The sequence below is a fragment of the Scyliorhinus torazame genome, chromosome 5 (genome assembly GCF_047496885.1).
Source record: "Scyliorhinus torazame isolate Kashiwa2021f chromosome 5, sScyTor2.1, whole genome shotgun sequence".
In the NCBI taxonomy this organism is placed as follows: Eukaryota; Metazoa; Chordata; class Chondrichthyes; order Carcharhiniformes; family Scyliorhinidae; genus Scyliorhinus; species Scyliorhinus torazame.
This window is the reverse complement of record NC_092711.1, coordinates 168,045,475-168,065,109: the sequence shown is the minus strand read 5'-3', so window position 1 is coordinate 168,065,109 and position 19,635 is coordinate 168,045,475. Positions and strand designations below refer to the sequence as shown.

Sequence of the window (19,635 nt, the reverse complement as noted above, 5' to 3'; positions counted from 1 at the left end):
TCCTCGAGACAAGGTTTCCAGGCAACCGGCTGACGGCCAGAGCGAGAAGCCAATCGGTGATCTCCCCCTGCCCACGACTGCGCATGTCCAAGGGAGAGGGGAGGATGCGCATGTGTAAAGGGTAGCCCGCCTTCTGACCTTTTACCTGAGGTATTGACCAATGGCAAGAGTTGGAGGACCAGAAGGATGGTCCTCCAGCTAATCAGCTCGGGCTTTGTGTGACTGCTCGATTGAACTTCACAAGGACGCAAACTTCCTCCCGTCTCCAACATCTGTGAGTAAAACATTTTCTTTTCTCCCTCTTTCCATTTCGTTTCTCATTCTCACCTTCAATTGGTCACTTGCAGCAACTGAAGGGAAAGGAAGTGAATCCAGGGAGGGTGCAGACTCTGGAAAGCTTGGCCCAGGTCTCTCTCTCTTAAAGACATTGACATCCTTTGCTCCCTCAGCTTGACACATTTATTTGTCGAGATCTTCTCAGAAGCCCAAATACGACATTCATGAACCCTGCCGCTGCCCAGCTTGTAATATAATTAGGAGCCAATTTAGCTCAGCTGGTTAGTGATGCAGAGCGAGGTCAGACTGGTCCTCCCTCATGATTGTCAGAAGGAGGGCAGCACGGTAGTGCAGTGATTAGCACTGCTGCCTCACGGCACCGAGGTCCCAGGTTTCATCGCGGCTCTGGGTCACTGACCGTGTGGAGTTTGCACATTCTCCCCGTGTTTGTGTGGGTTTCACCCCCACAACCCAAAGATATGCAGGGGAGGTGGATTGGCCAAGCTAAATTGTCCCTAAATTAGAAAAAATGAATTGGGTACTCTAAATTTAAAAAATAAATTGATTGTTGGAAGGATGCCCTCCAGCTTTCTCACCAAAACTTTAGATAGCAGTTTCAAGTCAACATTCAAAAGATAGATTGGCTGATAAGAGATGCGCTCCCTCGATCCTTGTCCGCTTCAGAATCAAACAGACATAAGCCTCAGAAAGAGTCAATGGCAGCATACTTGAGTCAAAGTGATAATACAAACCCACAAATAGTTCCAACAGTAAACCTCAAATCCCCTATAAAACCCACACCCACAGCCATGTGGTCCCAGCGCTTTACCTGGCTGAAGCTCCTCCATGGTCTTTGACATCGCTTCCCTAGAAAGAGTAGCATTAAGAGCCTCATGCTGGCTTTCTGAGGCTTCCGGGAGATTCAAGGAAAATAAATAATGCTCCACACTGCCAATACATCACCAGACTGCTCAGACTTGTATAATCCTGCATAGAAATCCCAAAATTCCTGTTTATTTCCTCCGTCTTCGTGACCCTTTTCCCTTTGCCAAGCCGCACAGAGAAATTCGCTCCAAAGTCGGCCTTTGTATTTGCTCGGGTTACTCCCAAACTCGTACAACTTCTGCCTCGCAATCTTTCAACTTTTCTCAACCTGCTGAGTAAATAGGGAGTCTTGCTACGTTAACCTCCTTCAGCAATAGCTTACTCGGGCCTCCTAAGAATTCTCCTCGGCCTTCGCCAAACAAACCTCCAGACAGCGCTGGTTCTCCAACACCTGCACCTCTTATTTGCAGTGTAAGAAGTATTCATCCACCCGCCCCCCCCCCCCCCCCCGCGCCGCCGCCGCCGCCCCCCCCCCCCATGAGTGAAAACATCGCCCAGTGTCTTATTAACCCATGTCCACAAAGTCCTCAGTTCGGCACCAGCCCTTCTCTCTTGGCGAAGTCCATCGCATCCTCGGGCTCCTCAAAGCAATGGTGCCGTGCCTCGTGTGTGATCCACAGGCGAGCCGGATACAGCAGCCCAAACTTCACCTGCTTCTTAAACAGAATCTCTTTGACTTGCCTGTAGCCTGCCCTTCTTCTGGCCACCTCCATGCTCAGGTCCTGGTAGATGCGCATGACACTGTTATTCCAATGGCAGCTCCGCGTGCGCTTAGCCCACTGTCGCACCCGCTCCTTGTCCAGGAACCTGTGAAACCGGGCCACCATCGCTCGGGGGAAGGGGGGCGCCTCTCGCGGCTGCCTCGCCAGCGCCCTGTCCACCTCCACCGGGCGCGGGAAGACATCATCTCCCAACAGCTTCTGGAACATGCCCGCCACATCGCGGCACCGTCTCCCTCAGCCCCCTCCGGGAGACCAACGATTCTCAAATTCTGCTGATGCGACCTATTTTCCAGGTCCTCTACCTTCTCCAGAAGCCTTTTTTGTTGGTCCTTCAGCCTCTCCATCTCCGCTTCCACCACCGTTTTGGTTATCTTCCTGCTCCTCCAGCGCCTTTTCCAACTTCTGGATCGTACGATCCTGGGCATCCAGCCTATGCTCAAGCCCTTGATGTCCTTCTGAATCAGGTCTAAACTGTTCCGCTGCAAAACAGTAAAGCACTCTTGAATGACCTTCAACAGATGCTCCGTCGTTGGCTGGGCTGTCTGCACCGCGGTCCGGACGCCGGCCATATTGTCCTCAGCAGCAGCTTGTACACTGCCCTTGTTTGCCCACTTCTTCAACTGTTTGCGATTCTTTCTGCTTCTTAATTCCATACACCTGTGTCTGGAGTCAGTGCCTGAGTGCCTATGCCTTCCAAACTAGCACTCAAAAGTACAAAAAAGTCAGGGAAAAAGTCCGACTGGATTGAGAAGCCACCAAGTGTGCGACTTACTCCTCCTTAGCCGCCACCGGAACCTCCACCTAACCATTTTTGAACACTAAGGGCAATTTATCATGGTCAATCCTCCTAACCTGCACATCTTTGCAGTGTGGGAGGAAACCGGAGCACCCGTACGAAACCTACGCTGACGCGGGGAGAACGTGCAGATTTCCACAGACAGTGACCGAAGCCGGAATCGAACCTGGGACCCTGGAGATGTGAAGCAACGGTGCTAACCACTGGGCTACCAGGCTGCCCATCTAGAATGCCTGAAAGACGTGCGTTTGGTGAATTGAACATTCTGAATTCTCCTTCTGTGTACCCTAACAGGCGCCGGATGTGGTGACTAGGGGAGTTTCACAGTAACTTCATTGCAGTGTTTTTTTAAAAATATAGATTACCCAATTCATCTTTTAAAATTAAGGGGCAATTTAGCGTGTTCAATCCACCTACCCTGCACAACTGTGGGTTGTGTGGACAAAACCCAGGCAAACACAGAGAGAATGTGCAAACTCCACACGGACAGTGACCCAGATCCAGAATCTAACCTGGGACCTTGGCGCCGTGAGGCGGCAGAGCTAACCACTGCGTCACCGTACCGCCCCATTGCAGTGTTAATGTAAGCCGACTTGTGACAATAAAGATTATTATTTAAAAATTTTAGGGTACCCAATTCATTTTTTTCCCCAATTAAGGGGCAATTTTGCGTGGCCAATCCACCTAGTTTGCACATCTTTTTGGTTGTGGGGACAAAACCATCACAAACACGGGGAGAATGTGCAAACTCCACACAGTGTCCCAAAGCCGGAATCGAACCTGGGACCTCGGTGCTGTGAGGCCGCAGTGCTAACCCACTGCGCCACTGTGCTGCCCCCGATTATTATTAAGAGGGAGTAGCCTCTCCAACTCTACTTTACCTTTCCATTTCTTTTCTCATTCTGAGGGGACTTTGGTGACTCGCAGTAACTGAAGTGAAAGGAAGTTCGTATGTTGCACACATTTTGAGTTTGGTATTATAGACATATTCCTGTCTGGCAGCCTGCATGGAGATTTTCAGGCCTCTGTCCAGGACAGGAAGCAGTGAGCATGGATCTGTGAATCAGCCTGAAGCAGCACCTTTCGAGATTTGGGAGGATTAGAGAAGATAAATATTACATACTGTAGAGTGAGAATGGAGGGAGAGTGTGTTGGGTGGAAATTTACAGCTTTTGGAGAATGAGAAAGGAAAGAATGTTTTATAGAAACTAGAATTGTCTGTTCTCAACTTGCATCTTACAGGATATTAGATGAAGATTTGCAGAAAAAAACAAACATCACTTCAGGATTTGGAAGAGTCACTTGGTTTATCGGGACCTGAATACGGTACACGTGACAATAAACAAATCCAATCCAATCCGGAGAACCATCACAGCAAAAGACACCTCTGGGGTTAAGGGTTGCCAGTCAGGCAAAGGAACACAATGGCAGTAAACACAGGAATGAAGAATCACATTGGGCTGGTTCCAGGAGAATTGAGTGACAATTTCTGCAACGTAACCATGGAGTGTGATTATTGATCGTGTTAAAGTAAAAGTAAGAAGTCTCACAACACCACGTTAAAAGTCCAACAGGTTTGTTTCGAATCACTAACTTTCAGAGCACAGCTCCTTCCTCAGGTGAATGAAGAGGTGGGTTCCAGAAACATATAGATAGATAAAGTCAATGATGCAAGACGATACTGTTGAATGAGAGTCTTTGCAGGTAATTAAGTCTTTACAGGTCCAGACAGAGCAACTGGAGAGAGGGATAATCACAGGTTAAAGAGGTGTGAATTGTCTCAAGCCAGGAGAGTCGATAGGATTTTGCAACCCAACAATGCAGAATCGCCAAGCAGAAACTTGTAGCTAGGTTCCGCACACATGAGTACAGCCTCAACCAAGACCTTGGATTCATGTCGCATTACATTCACCCCCCACCATCTGGCCTGGGCTTGCGAAATCCTACCAACTGTCCTGGCTTGAGACAATTCACACCTCTTTAACCTGCTCCATCTGGACCTGTAAAGTACATTTATTATTATTTCTAGTCTTTTAATATTGTACTGCAACCATGTTATATATTTTCAGTAATCTCTTATCTCAGAGGGTTGTTAATCTCCGGAATTTGTTTCCCCCAGGGTCCAGTGGAGTCTGGGAGTCATTGAATATATTCAAGAATAAGCTAGACAGAATTATTTGTTTTATCATACGTGCCCAGTCTTTTTTTCAATTAAGGGTCCCTCTCCCTTGGACATGTGCAGTTCCAGACCACCCACCCATCTGGGATAAAGCAGTTTCTCCAGCATGGGAGGATTGTGGGAGCTGCGTCCGCCATTACTTGTCCGGAGCAGTCTCCAACCTCCTGAGACTCGGATGAAAAGTGAGGGGGTGGACATTGACACCAACCTGACACAAAGTATATGTGGGTAGTCACTGGATTTGATTGTGACCCCCCCCCCCCCCCCTCCCTCCCTCACCAAAACATAATTTTTTCATTTAAGGTACCCAATTCATGTTTTTTCCAATTAAGGGCCAATTTAGAATGGCCAATCCACCAACCCTGCACATCTTTGGGTTGTGGGGATGAGACCCACACAGACACGGAGAGACTGTGCAAACTCCAAACGCAGTGTCCTGGGGCCGGGATCGAACCTGGGTCCTTGGCGCCGTGAAGTTAGACAGAATTCTGATTGACGAGGGAGTTGAGGGGCACGGGGAACAGGTAGGAAAATGGACTGAAAGTTAAGATGAGGAGCGAATTCTTCACTCCAGGATGTGGTGAAGCTTTGGAATTCTCTGCTCCAGAGGACTGTGGAGCCTCAAGTCATCAAGTATTTTCCAGATCGAGTTGATAGGTTTCGAGATGTTGAAGTCACTAAGGGAAATGGTGCTGAGCTAGATCGGCCATTGAGCTTATTACAGGGTTGAGCAAATTCAATGGGCCAAATGGTCAACTGCAGTGCCTATTTGTACTGGAAGCTCATTGGCGCATTCACACTTGGCTGAGACCATTCAGCTGCTCTCTTTGTGGGAAAGGATTCAGTCAGTCATTCACCCTGCAGACACACCAGTGAGTTCACACTGGGGAGAGACCGTTCACCTGCTTTCGGTGTGGGAATGGATTCACTCAATTATCCAGCCTGCAGAGGCACCAGTGGGTTCACACTGGGGAGAGGCCATTCATCTGCTCTCACTGTGGGAAGGGATTCTGTGAATCATCCACACTGCGGAGGCACCAGCGAGTTCACGCTGGGGAGAAGCCGTTCACCTGCTCTCAGTGTGAGAAGGGATTCTGTGCTTCCTCGAACTTGCTGAGACACCAACATGGTCACAATTGATTACAGGGGTTGGATTCTGTTGTTATTGTTTCTGCTCTCAATTACATCCAGGACTGCATTTTGTTCATTCTGACAGTTGGTCAATGGGGAGGGTCGGAGGGTTTCTTTCTGCTGGACTGGCCTTCACATGACTGATGCTCTTGAGCCTTGTGGCAAATTTCATAAGGATCACAGAGTGAAAGGGTGTTTGGAAGGTAGATGACAGATAGTTCCTGTTTCTGTTTGGAACCCCAATGCATGCAGTTCAGATGAAGATAGGCTATGGTGGTTACATGGTTCTGTCTCAGAAGGAAACTGTCAAGCCATGAGGGGCAAGTTGATAGGGAACATACAATAAAATGTGTAATGAAACACAGGCAATCGCATTTAAGGAATTATCACATATTTACATAAAATATAGATTCCTTTAAGAAACAAAAATCCAACAGGAAAAGTGACGCAACCGTGACTATCAAGAAACATTAAAGATTCCATTAGGTAAAAGGAAGAGGCTCATTGATAGATTACAGATTTATTGCTTCACTGATTTATTGGTACCTTGAAGAATCAATGCAGTATAATTCTTAAATTCAGTATACATACAGGCAGAAATTGTTTCAGATAAAAATATGAGAATTGCTGTACAGCAACTTAATATGTGTCAGAATCTAACACAGTTTCAAGAAAAGTTGCATAAAAGCCCTCGTCATGAATAAAACATTGTTCTACAAATACATCTAGCAATGAAAACGTATCGCAGCCTCAGCAACAGAAACATTTACAAAATGTAGCAAAGCCTTAGCAACAAGCAAGGTTAATGCAGAACGCCTTATCTTCAGAGGATTGGTACACGTGGCGGGAGCATGTAGACATTTAATTAACTTGATAGACATTAATGAATCTTAAGTAAAGACCAATGCCTGGATAACAAATCATGCTCCAAGTGACAGAGTTTTCTGATTAAATCAGGAAGCCTCAGCTGAGAATTTGAAACCAATAAGGGGTTAGACCATTGATAAGAATTTCTTTAAGAATAGTTTCATGACTAAAGTTTGTTCTATATTCATGCTTTAAGAAATTCTGAACCATCTATTGATTTCCTAATATTTTCTTATTTCATAGAATTTCATTTCATAGAATTTACAGTGCAAAAGGAGTCCATTCGGCCCATCGAGTCTGCACCGGCTCTTGGAAAGAGCACCCTGCCCAAGGTCAACACCTTCACCCTATCCCCATAATCCAGTTACCCCACCCAACACTAAGGGCAATTTTGGACACTAAGGGCAATTTATCCTGGCCAATCCACCTAACCTGCACATCTTTGGACTGTGGGAGGAAACCGGAGCACCCGAAGGAAACCCACGCAGACACGGGGAGGATGTGCAGACTCCGCACAGACAGTGACCCAAGCCGGAATCGAACCTGGGACCCTGGAGCGGTGAAGCAACTGTGCTATCCACAATGCTACCGTGTTTCCCCAATGTTTTTGTTTAACTCTCTTTGTTATGTTTTGATGTATTATTTGATCTGAATTTTGAATTATTTTTATGTAAGAGAATTGAGGTGGATAATTAGCAATAAAGTTGTATTTTTGGACACCTCCAATCAACCAGATCTTGGGCTCATTTTTGAAGATAAAATAAGAGATCTTATCACTCATATAGTTGCCAAAATAAGTGTAACCCTGAGGATTGGAAACTTGTTTTAGTATTTACAAAGGAGGATCAAGAAACTCATAAAGAGAAAATAGAATACGAGAGCAAACTGGCTAGAAACATAAAAAAACGATTGGAAAAGTTCCTATAAAATGTGAAAAGGAAAAGATTCGCAAAGACCAATGTGGGTCCATTCCAGGCAGAGACAGAAGAGTTTATGATGGGGAAGAAGGAAATTACAGCGAAACTAAACAATGTGTGTCTGTCTTCACAGAGGAAGATACAGAAATTGTCCTAAAACACTAGAGAACCAAGGGACCAGTGAGCACGAGGAACTGAAAGAGATTAGTATTAGTGAGAAAGTAATACTGGAGAAATTAATGTGGTTGAAAGTTAATAAATCCCCAAAAGCTGATGCTCTCCATCCCAGAGTGTTGAAAGAGGCGGCTGGAGAGATAGTGGATACATTGGTGATCATCTTTCAAAATTCTATAGATTCTGGAATGGTTCCTGCAAATTGGAAGGTAGTAAATGTAACCACACTATTTAAGGAGTGAGAGAGAAAACGGGGAACCACAGACCCATTAGCTTGACATCAGTAGGAGGGAAAATGCTACAATCTATTATATAGGATGTGATAACATACGAATTAGGAGCTGGAGTAGGCCACTTGGCCCCTCGAGCCTGCTCCACCATTTAATAAGTTGATCTGATTGTAACCTCAATTCCACATTCCCCCCGATAACCATTCACCCTCTTGCTTATCAAGAATCTATTCAACTCAGTCTTCAAAATATTCAAAGACTCTGCTTCCACTGCCCTTTGAGGAAGAGAGTTCCAAAGACTCCCAACTCTGAGAGAAAAAAGTTCTCCTCTGCCTTAAATAGGCAAGTTGTTACTTTTAAAGTGACTCCAATTTCTAGATTCTCCCACAAGAGGAAACATCCTTTCCACATCCACCCTGTCAAGGCCCCTCAGGATCTGATACGGTTCAATCAAGTCACCTAAACTCCATCGGACACAAGCCCAGCCCGTCCAATCATTCCTCATAAGACCAGCCTCCAATTCCAGGTACGAGTCCAGTAAACCTTCTCTGAACTGCTTCCAACACATTTACATCCTTCCTTAAATGAGAGCAAGACTATACACAGTGCTCCAGATGTGGACTCATCAATGTCCTGTATAACTGAAGCACAACCTCCCTACTTTTGTATTCAATTCCCTTTTTGTGATTCATGCTCTTGGACACCCAGATCCCTCGGAGTCTCAGAGCTCTACAATCTCTCACTATTCAGATCAGAAACTGTTTTATTCTTCTGGCAACATGGACAATTTCTCATTTTCTCACATTATTCTCCATTTGGCAGATCTTTTCCCACTCACATAACCTACCTCTATCCTTTGTAGTCTCCTTATGTCCTCTTCACAGTTTACTTTCCTACCGATCTTTATACCATTGGAGCATCAGAGCAGGAGTTGGCCATTCAGCCCATCGATCCTGCGCCGCCATTCAATGCGATCATGGCTGATCATCCATTTCATGGTAGCACACTGGTTAGCACAGTTGCTTCACAGCTCCCGGGTCCCAGGTCCGATTCCCGGCTTGGGTTACTATCTGTGCGGAGTTTGCACTTTCTCCAGGTGTCTGAGTGGGTTTCCTCCCACAGTCCAAAGATGTGCAGGTTAGGTGAATTGGCCATGCTAAAATGCCCTTAATGTCCAAAAAGGTTGGGTGGGGTTACTGGGTTACGGCGATAGGGTGGGGGTGTGGACTTTGATCGGGTGCTCTTTCCAAGGGCCGGTGCAGACTCAATGGGCCAAATGGCCTCCTTCTGCCCTGTAAATACAATGATCCTATGATTCAATGTCTTTTTCCCCACACTATCTCCATATCCATATGGGTTATTGATATTTAGAAATCTGTCAGTTGGGTGGCACGGTTGCCCAGTGGTTAGCACTGTTGCCTCACGGCACCAAGAACCTGAGTTCGATCCTGGCCCCGGGTCACTGTCCATGTGGAGTTTGCACATTCTCCTAGTGCCTTGTGGGTCTCAGATCCACAACCGAACTTGTTGTGCAGCATTGGTGAATTGACCTCGCTCCACTGCCCCTTAATTCGAAAAAAATAATTTATTAAACAAAAAAAAAAAAAATCTGTCAGTCTCTGCTTTATAAACACACTCAGTGACTGAGCTCCCACAGCCCTCTGGGGTAGAGAATTCCAAAGATTCACAACCCCCCGAGTAAAGAAATGTCTCCTCCGAGACCGGTCCCAAGTGACTTCCCCCTTAGTTTGAAATTGTGTCCCCTGGTTCTAGACTCTCCAACCAGGGGAAACCTCTCACCTGCACCCACCCTGTCTATTCCTTTATGGATTTTGTAAGTTTCAATGAAATCCCCTCTCATTCCTTGAAACTCTAGAGAAAATGGGCCTAGTTTCCCCAATCTGCTTTCATAGGACAGTCCTGCCATACCCGGGACAAGTCTGGTCAAACTTTGTTGCTGTTCCTCTGTGGCAATACCTTTCCTAAGTAAAACTGCACACATTACTCCAGCTGTGGTCTAAGCATTTCATAATGATCGATGTCATTGAGGCACGTTGCCTGGTTCTTCTTTGGCACCGGTATGATGGTGGTCTTCTTGAAGCAGGTGGGAACCTCAGAACGGAGGAGGGAAAGGTTGAGGATGTCCGCACATGATCTGGGTGCATGGCAGGGACTCCCGTCAGGACCTGTCGCTTTCCGAGGCTTCACTTTCAAGAAGGCCAATCTGACTTTGGAGGCTGTGACGGTGGGCATGGGCGTGTCCAAGGCTGCTGGGGCAGATGACAAAGGTTTGTTGGTTTCCTGCTCGAAATAAGCATAGAATGCATTGCGTTTGTTGGGAAGGGGTGCACTGTTGCTAAAGATTCTACTCGGCTTTGCTTTTTAGCGCATTATGTTGTTTACGCCTTGCCACAATCGATGAGAGTCCATGATTCTCGCTTAGTCTGGACAACTCTTCTGTTGTCTCTTGGTATCCCTGTTGGCTTTGCAGAGGTTGTACCTAGATTTTTTTGTACAGGTCAGGGTTGCCTGACTTGAACGCCTCAGACCAGTCGGGAGTGAATCTCCCGATTAAGCCATGGTTTCTGGTTGGGTAACGTATGTACTACCTTCTTTGGCACACCATCTTCTACACACTTGCTGATGAAGCCTGTGATGGTGCTGGCATACTCGTTTCGGCTAACTGCCGAGTTCTTGAATATGGACCAGTCACGTAGGAGCTCTTTTGCCTCAAACCAGCATTTGCACAACCTTCTTAACCGGATTTTCCCGCTCAAGTTTCTGCTTGTACGCCGAGAGAAGGAGCGCCATCTTGTGGTCCGATTTTCCGAAGTGCGGTCAGGGGATGGATCATCAGGCGCCCTTGATGTTTTTGTGGCAATGGTCAAGGATGTTGGGGCCCCTGTCGGGACAGGAGATGTGTTGGTGGAATTTTGGCAGTACACACTTGAGGTTGGCCTGGTTAAAGTCCCCGGCCACGATGAACAAGGCCGCCAGGTATTCTGTTTCATTGTTATTTATAGCGGTTACAATTCATCAAGCGCCTTCTTCACTTCCGCCTGGGGTGGGATGTAGACCGCCGTGATGATGGCAGAAGTGAACTCCATGGAAGGCAGTATGGATGGCACTTCACAGTCAGGTATTCCAGGTCCAGGGAGCAGTAGTTCCCCAGGGTCGCCACATCCGAGCACCAGGTGTTGACGAGGAGACAAATCCCTCCACCCACTCCAGGTTCAGTCCTGGATGTGATTAACAGCAGGAATAACAGCAGAATCTATCCCATCATCACTTGTGAACCCTTTGGTGTCTCAGCGTGTTGGACGACTGAGTGAATCCCTCCCCACAGTGAGAGCAGGTGAATGGCTTCTTTCCAGTGTGAACTCGCTGATGTCTCCGCAATGTGGATGATGTTTGAAACCTCTTTGTCGCAGTGAGAGGAGCTGAGCGGTCTCTCCTCAGTGTGAATGCACTGGTGTTCCATCAGTACCCAAGAGCTTTGAAACCCACTCCCACAGTCGGAGCATTTAAAAGGGTCTCTCATTGGTGTGAGTGACGTTGTGGCTCAGCAAGTGATGACCGAGTGAATCTTTTCCCAGTCGGCGAGGTGAACGGGCTCTCCCCAGTGTGACCTCGCTGGTGTCTCCGCAAGTTGGATGAGGTACTAAAGCTCTTTGTGCAATGAGAGCAGCTGAACGGTCTCTCCTCAGAGTGAAAGCGCTGGTGGGACATCAGTAGCTGAGAGCTTTTGAAACCCCTCTTGCAGTCAGAGCATTTAAAGGGCCTGCTCTTGGTGTGATTGACATTGTGTTTCAGCAGGTGGGATGAATGAGCAAATCCCTTATCACACACAGTGCAGATGAACGGCTTCTCCCCGGTGTGAACTCTCTGGTGACTCTGCAGGTCGGACAACTGAAAGAATCCCTTCCCACAGTCACAGCAGGTGAATGGCATCTTCCCGGTGTGAACTCGTTCGTGCCTCCGCAGGTGGCCAATGTTAGTGAATCTCTTTTCACACTGAGAGCAGGTGAAAGGCCTCTCTCCAGTGTGAACTCGTTCGTGTTTCCGCAGGTTGCCAATATAATTGAATCTCTTTTCACACTGAGAGCAGGTGAAAGGCCTCTCCCCAGTGTGAATTCGTTCGTGTCTCCGCAGGCTGCCCATTTCAGTGAATCCCTTTTCACACTGAGGGCAGGTGAAAGGCCTCTCTCCAGTGTGAACTCGTTCGTGTGTCCGCAGGCTGCCAATGTTAGTGAATCCCTTTTCACACTGAGAGCAGGTGAAAGGCCTCGCCCCAGTGTGAACTCGTTCGTGTCTCCGCAGGTTGCCAATATAATTGAATCTCTTTTCACACTGAGAGCAGGTGAAAGGCCTCTCCCCAGTGTGAACTCGTTCGTGTTGCCGCAGGCTGCCAATATAATTGAATCTCTTTTCACACTGAGGACAGGTGAAAGGCCTCTCCCCAGTGTGAACTCGTTTGTGTTGCCGCAGGTTGCCAATGTCAGGGAATCCCTTTTCACACTGAGGGCAGGTGAAAGGCCTCTCTCCAGTGTGAACTCGTTTGTGTGTCCGCAGGCTGCTAATGTCAGTGAATCCCTTTTCACACTGAGGGCAGGTGAAAGGCCTCTCTCCAGTGTGAACTCGTTCGTGTTTCCGCAGGTTGCCCATTGCAGTGAATCCCTTTTCACACTGAGAGCAGGTGAAAGGCCTCTCTCCAGTGTGACTGCGTTGATGACTTTCCAGCTCGCACGGGGCTCTGAATCCCTTCCCACAATCCTCACATTTCCATGGTTTCTCCATGGTCCGGGTGATCTTGCGTCTCACCACGTTGGATGATCAGTTGAAGACTCGGCCACACACAGAACACATGTACAGTCTCTCCCTTCTGTGAATGGTGTAGTATTTGTTCAGGCTGTGTCACTGGTTAAAGTTCTTTCCACAGTCAGTGCTCTGTAACAGTCTCACACGGGTGTGTGTGTGTGTCTCAGTGCTTTTCCAGACACACTGATGTTTAAAATCTCTTGAAGCAGACAGAATAGACAAACATTTCTCCTACTAGATTCAAAGGCCAATGATCCCAAGAATTGAGTGACTCAGTCAGTTCTTGACGTGATATTTAGTTTGAGAGCTCGGCCTCAAACTCCTCTTGTTCGAACTTCCTGCAAACAGATTTTACAACAGTAATCATTGTTAGTACAGGATAGAAACTCAGAACAGACAATTCTAGTTTCTATCGAACATTCTTTCCTCTCTCTTTCCCTGAAATGCTCTAAATCTCAATCCCACACACTCTCCCTCCATTCTCACTCTGCTGTAGCTAATATTCCCCCTCCCAATTCTCCTGAAGGTGCCGATTCAGGCTGATTGACAAATCCAAGCTCACTGCTTCCTACCCTGGACAGAGAGACCTATATTCACTTACTTTCCCTCCCAATTTTCCTGAAGGTGCTGATCAACAAATCTAAACTCACTAAAACCTGTACAAGAGTAGAGAATCTCCATATAAATACATTTACTGATTAGAGATAGGGAAATTCTGAGGAAGAACTTTATTTAGTCATGGAGTGGTCATGACAGGGAACTCACTGCCCACAAGCGTTGTGGAAGTCGAGATGATCAATAATTCAAAATAATATATGAAGAAAATAAGCTTTCAGGGGAACAGGGATATCGAGGGGGAATGGCACTGACTGGATTGCTGTACAGAGAGTCGGCATTGACTTGAGTTCCCAAATGGATTCCATAAGTGCTGCAATGACTGTATCACTGGAAATATATAATGTAGGTAGAACTAATAATACATGTATTTCATTCCAGAACCATCAATAATATATCTAATACATTCTATATAACACTAGATATATCTCTGTGCAATATAACATTTTTTAAAATTCATTTACGGGATGTGGGAGTCGCTGGTTCAGCCAGCATTTATTGCCCATCCCTAGTTGCCCTTCAGAAGGTGGTGATGAGTTGCCTTCTTGAACCGCTGCAGTCCTTAAGTTGTAGGTACACACCCTGTGCTGTCAGGGAAGGAGTTACAGGATGTCGCCCCAGCAACAATGAAGGAAGGGCGATATATTTCCAAGTCTGTCTGGTGAGTGACTTGGAGGAGAACCTCCAGGTAGTGGGGTTCTCAACTATCTGCTGCTCTTGGCCTTCTAGATAGTAGTGGTTGTGGGTTTGGAAGGTGCTGTCGGAGGAACCTTGGTGAGTTACTGCAGTGTATCTTGTAGATGGTATACACGGCTGCCACTGTTCGTCGGTGGTGGAGTGTTTGAATATTCATGGTATGTGGAGCAGTCAAGCGGGCTGCTTTGTTCTGGATGGTGTAGAGCAGCATGTTGGAGCTGCACTCAACCAGGCAAGTAGTGATTATTCTGTTACATGCCTGACTTGTGCCTTGTAGATGGTGGAGAGGCTTTGGGGGTCAGGAGGTGCGTTAGCCGCTGTAGCCTTTGGCCTGCCCTGGTGGCCACCATATTAATATGGCTAGTCCAGTTCAGTTTCTGATCAATGATAACCCTCAGGATGTTGGTTGTGGAGGATTCACCAATGCTAATGTCAAGGGGCAGTGGTTAGATCCTCCTTGGTAGGAGATGGTCGTTGCCTGGCACTTGTGTAGCACAAATGTGATTTGCCACTTATCAGCCAACATCTGGATACTGTGCAGGACATGCTGCATTTGGACATGGACTGCTTCATTATCTGGAGTCATGAATGGTGCTAAAGATTGTGCAGTCATCCACAAACATCCCCACTTCTGGCCTTATGATGAAAGGTAGGTCATTGATGAAGCAGCTAAAGATGGTTGGGCCTAGGAGTGTGCCCTGAGGAACTCCTGCTGCTGAGATGATTGACCTCCAACCACTACAACCATCTTTTTTTGTGCCAGGTATGACTCCAACCAGCGGAGAGTTTCCCCCGATTCCCACTGACTCCAGTTTAGCTGGGGCTCCTTGATGCCATAGTCGGTCAAATGCTGCCCTGATACCAAGGGCAGTCACTCTCACCTCTGGCATTCACCTCTTTTGTCCATGATTGAACCAAGGCTGGAATGAGGACAGGAGCTGAGTGACCCTGGTGGAACCCAAACTGAGCGTCCGTGAGCAGGTTTTGCTGAGTAAGTACCACTTGATAGCGCTGTTAATGACCCCTTCCATCACTTTGCTGATGGTGGAGAGTATTCCGACAGGAAAGTAATTGGTTTGGTTTGTCCTGTTTACTGTTCCCTTTAATGTCAGCCATCTCCTGGGGAAACCAGCCCTTTAAATGTGAACATTAGGAAAGAGACCATCATTTTAGCCAGACAAATAAATGTGTCAAGCTGAGGGAGCAAAGGATGTCAATGTCTTTCAGAGAGAGAGACCTGGGCCAAGCTTTTCAGAGTCTGCACCCTCCCTGGATTGACTTCCTTTCCCTTCAGTTGCTGCAAGTGACCAATTAAAGGTGAGAATGAGACAAGAAATGGACAGGGGGAGAAAAGAAAGTGTTTTACTCACAGATGTTGGAGACAGGAGGACATTTCAGTCTGTGTGAAGCCCAATCTCCTTTCACATAAAGCCCGCGCTGATTGGAGGACCAGCGTCCTTCCGGTCCTAACTCTATCCATTAGCCAACACCTCACAGGAAGGTCAGGGGCTGGGCTTTCCTCCACACATGCGCAGCTTCCCCTCACCCTTGGACATGCGCAGTACCTGATCACCCGCCCGTGCGGCGGATAGAGCGGGTTCCCCAGCGCGGGAGATTGTGGGAGCTAAGGCCGACACTGTCCAAACTCCTGGGGTGAAAAGTGGAGGAGGCTTGGGCGGTTGTGTGCGAGCTTGGTGTCCGCCCCCGGGCCGATTCGAAAGGCAGGCCGCCTCTGGGAGCTTCCTGGATGGGGTGAAACAGCAACTCGGCGCCCATTGCTCCTGGTCCCTGAGGGAAGGGGAGAAGACCGGTTTCGGAGTACTGAGACCAGTCGTGTTTCAAGTCAGCGGTTGAGCTGCGGAGACGCTGCTTCGGACTGCGAGGTTTACTGTCGGCGGTTTTGAGTTCGCCCAATGGAGGACGAAGGAATGGAGGAAGGATGGCAGCTGGATAGGCTGCTGGAAGCGGCGGGTCGGAACCGGGAGTGGATACCCGATGGGCGGCCCGCGGCCTGGGGTGGGTTGCTGCCGTTCCTGGGGTCTCCGGGGGTTCGGCCCCCCTGGACGCCCTGTGGGCGGTTGGGACTGACTCTGGGACTTTCCTCCCCGTTGTCGACTGTTGCCAACATTGGAGTGACTCTGGCTGCTGCCATTGGAGGACTTTGAGGACATGTTGTTCCTCGTGTAATTTCGGCAAGAGCGCCGGTGCTGTGTTATGGAACTTGCAAAATTAATGGACTTTTTCTGCAGACTTTTTCTATGTATAATGAGGGATTTGCTTTCTTGTTTTCCTTGCTTTTGTTTTATTTAGTAGCCTATAACATTTAACACATTTCGGTCCTCCGGAATGGTATTTAGTAATTGTGGTGGAACGCTGGTTAGTGCAGAACTGCTCTCCCTCCGAATGGTCCTGTGCCCTCGGGCGGGTCCAGGAGAGGGGAACCCTCTCTCCTCCGCCGCGCCCGGGTCTGGCTCTCCGGGGGGTCTGTGCTCTCAGCCAAGGGGGGGCCTTTCCCCCGGGGTGTCGGCGGCAGGGCGGGGCGAACGGGGGTGGGTGAGCAGGGATTAGTGTTCGGTGATGGATTCTACCCCGTTAAACCATTTCTGGGGTAAATTAAGGCCTGGTGCCTGGTGATTGGGTTTTGATATGATACTGTTAAAAAGAATTGAGGCCCTGTGGGTCATATTTGTAACTGGAGCGGCCGTATTGTATCGGGGCCTTGTGCCTCGCGACTGCTTGTCTTTTGTGTTTAGAGTCGTTACCTTGAAACGTGCCTGTGTCGTGTGTTGTACTTTTGGGTTTTATTTCTCTTTTTTTTACTTTATTTTGGAGTGGTCGTATGGTTTCGGGGCCTTGTGCCTCGCGACTGCTTGTGTATGTGTTTGGAGGTTGATGCCTCGATGTAATTGTGCTTTGTGTCTCCTTGTTTCTTTTTACTTTTAAAACAGTCGTTTGGTTTCATGGCCTTGTGCCTTACGACTGTTCGAGTTATGAACCTGTTTGATTGTTACCTGAACTACACGTAGGGCCTGTGCCTTGCGGCTGGTTGTGATAAATGACTGGTTAATTGGTATTTGGAAATGTATCTCGGCCCTGCGCTTTGCAGCTGTTTGTGTTCAATGACTGTTACAACGTTGTCGTGAAATGTAATTGGGCCTGGCGCCTCGCAGCTGTTTTGTGGTCAGTGATCGTTTAATCGTTAATGTGAAGTGTAATTGGGCCTTGTGCCTTGCAGCTGTTTCGTGTTCAGTGACTGTTGAATCGTTAATGTGAAGTGTAATTGGGCCTTGTGCCCTGTAAATGAGTCTGTGTTGAAAATTGTGACGACATTAAAAGAGGTACTCACAGATGTTGGAGACACAGGAGGATGTTTCAGTCTGTGTGAAGCCCAATCTCCTTTCACATAAAGCCCGCGCTGATTGGAGGACCAGCGTCCTTCCGGTCCTAACTCTATCCATTAGCCAACACCTCACAGGAAGGTCAGGGCTGGGCTTTCCTCCACACATGTGCAGCTTCCCCTCACCCTTGGACATGCGCAGTACCTGATCACCCGCCCGTGCGGCGGATAGAGCGGGTTCCCCAGCGTGGGGGATTGTGGGAGCTACGCCGACACTGTCCAAACTCCTGGGGTGAAAAGTGGAGGAGGCTTGGGCGGTTGTGTGCGAGCTTGGTGTCCGCCCCCGGGCCGATTCGAAAGGCAGGCCGCCTCTGGGAGCTTCCTGGATGGGGTGAAACAGCAACTCGGCGCCCATTGCTCCTGGTCCCCGAGGGAAGGGGAGAAGACCGGTTTCGGAGTACTGCGACCACTCGTGTTTCAAGTCAGCGTTTGAGCTGCGGAGACGCTGCTTCGGACTGCGAGGTTTGCTGTCGGCGGGTTTGAGTTCGCCCAATGGAGGACGAAGGAATGGAGGAAGGATGGCAGCTGGATAGGCTGCTGGAAGCGGCGGGTCGGAACCGGGAGTGGATACCCGATGGGCGGCCCGCGGCCTGCAGCCCGGGGTGGGTTGCTGCCGTTCCTGGGGTCTCCGGGGGTTCGGCCCCCCCTGGACGCCCTGTGGGCGGTTGGGACTGACTCTGGGACTTTCCTCCCTGTTGTCGACTGTTGCCAACATTGGAGCGACTCTGGCCGCTGCCATTGGAGGACTTTGAGGACATGTTGTTCCTTGTGAAATTTCGGCTGGAGCGCTGGGGTCATGATGTGGAACGTGCAAAATTAATGGACTCTTTTTTTTATGGACTTTTCTATGAGTACTAAGGGATTTTGTTTTCATGTTTTCTTTGCCTTCGTTTTCTTTAGCAGCCTATGACATTCAACTCATTTCGGGTTTCCTTGAAATGGTAATTAGTAATTGTGGTGGAACGCTAGTTGGTGCGAAACTGCTCTCCCTCCTAATGGTCCCGAGCCTTTGGGCGGGGTCCAGGAGGGAGGAACCCTCTCTCCTCCGCCGCGCCCGGGTCTGGCTCTCCGGTGGTCTGTGCTCTTAGCGAGGAGGGGCCTTTCCCCCGGGGTGTCGGCTGCAGGGCGGGGTGAACGGGGGTGGGTGAGCGGGGATTAGTGTTCGGTGATTGATTCTATCCTGTTAAATCTTTTCTGGGGTGAATTGAGGCCTGGTGCCTGATGATTGGGTTTGATATGACACTGTTAAAATGTATCGAGGCCCTGTGGGTCATACTTGTTTCCGAAGCGGCCGTATTGTATCGGGGCCTTGTGCCTCGCGACTGCTTGTCTTATGTGTTTAGAGGTCGTCACCTCGAAATGTACTTGTGTCTTGTGGTTTTTTTGTTCCTTTTTTCTTTGGAATGGTCGTTTGGTTTCGAGGCCTTGTGCCTCACGACTGTTCGTGTGATGCGACTGTTCGATTGTTACTTGAACTATGTGTAGGGCCTGTGCCTTGTGGCTGGTTGTGATAAGTGACTGGTTAATTGGTATCTGGAAACGTATTTCGGCCCTGTGCCTTGCAGCTATTTGTGTTCAATGACTGTTCCAACGTTATTGTGAAATGTAATTGGGCCTTGTGCCTTGCAGCTGTTTTGTGTAAAGTGACTGTTTAATCATCAATTTGACGTGTGTTTAATCGTCAATTTGAAGTGTAATGAGGCCTGGAGCCTTGTAAATTGGTTTCTGTAATAATTGTGACGACAATAAAAGAGTTACTCACAGATGTTGGAGACAGGAGGAAGGTTCAGTCTGTGACGTCCAAGCTCCATTCACACAAAGCCCGCGCGGATTGCCTTGGAGGACCAGAGTCCTTCCGGTCATCCAACCCTTCCCATTGGTCAACGCCTCAGCAGGAAGGTCAAGGGTGAGCTTTCCCTCGCACATGCGCAA

At 48.3% G+C, this 19,635-nt stretch overlaps 2 protein-coding genes and 1 long non-coding RNA gene across 3 annotated transcripts in view; 1 reads left to right on the top strand and 2 right to left on the bottom strand.

Moving 5' to 3' along the window:
* Window positions 1-19,635, bottom strand: part of LOC140422297 (uncharacterized) — a 380,604-nt gene that overhangs the window by 21,684 nt on the left and 339,285 nt on the right. The gene's annotated exons all lie outside the window — the stretch shown is intronic.
* LOC140422312 (uncharacterized) lies at window positions 151-7,582 on the top strand. Its single transcript, XR_011947377.1, has 3 exons — window positions 151-274; window positions 3,922-4,253; window positions 7,100-7,582. It is a non-coding gene; the product is annotated as an uncharacterized lncRNA (long non-coding RNA).
* LOC140422300 (uncharacterized) lies at window positions 6,494-19,558 on the bottom strand. Its single transcript, XM_072507325.1, has 2 exons — window positions 19,466-19,558; window positions 6,494-13,333 (listed from the first exon to the last, which is right to left on the bottom strand). The coding sequence occupies exon 2, from the start codon at window positions 12,972-12,974 to the stop codon at window positions 11,715-11,717; it is 1,260 nt and encodes a 419-aa protein (XP_072363426.1). The 5' UTR covers window positions 12,975-13,333; window positions 19,466-19,558; the 3' UTR covers window positions 6,494-11,714.

Bases quoted from the DNA above. Each gene is read 5' to 3' on its own strand.
- LOC140422300 (XM_072507325.1), bottom strand. From the start codon at position 12,974: ATGGAGAAACCATGGAAATGTGAGGATTGTGGGAAGGGATTCAGAGCC.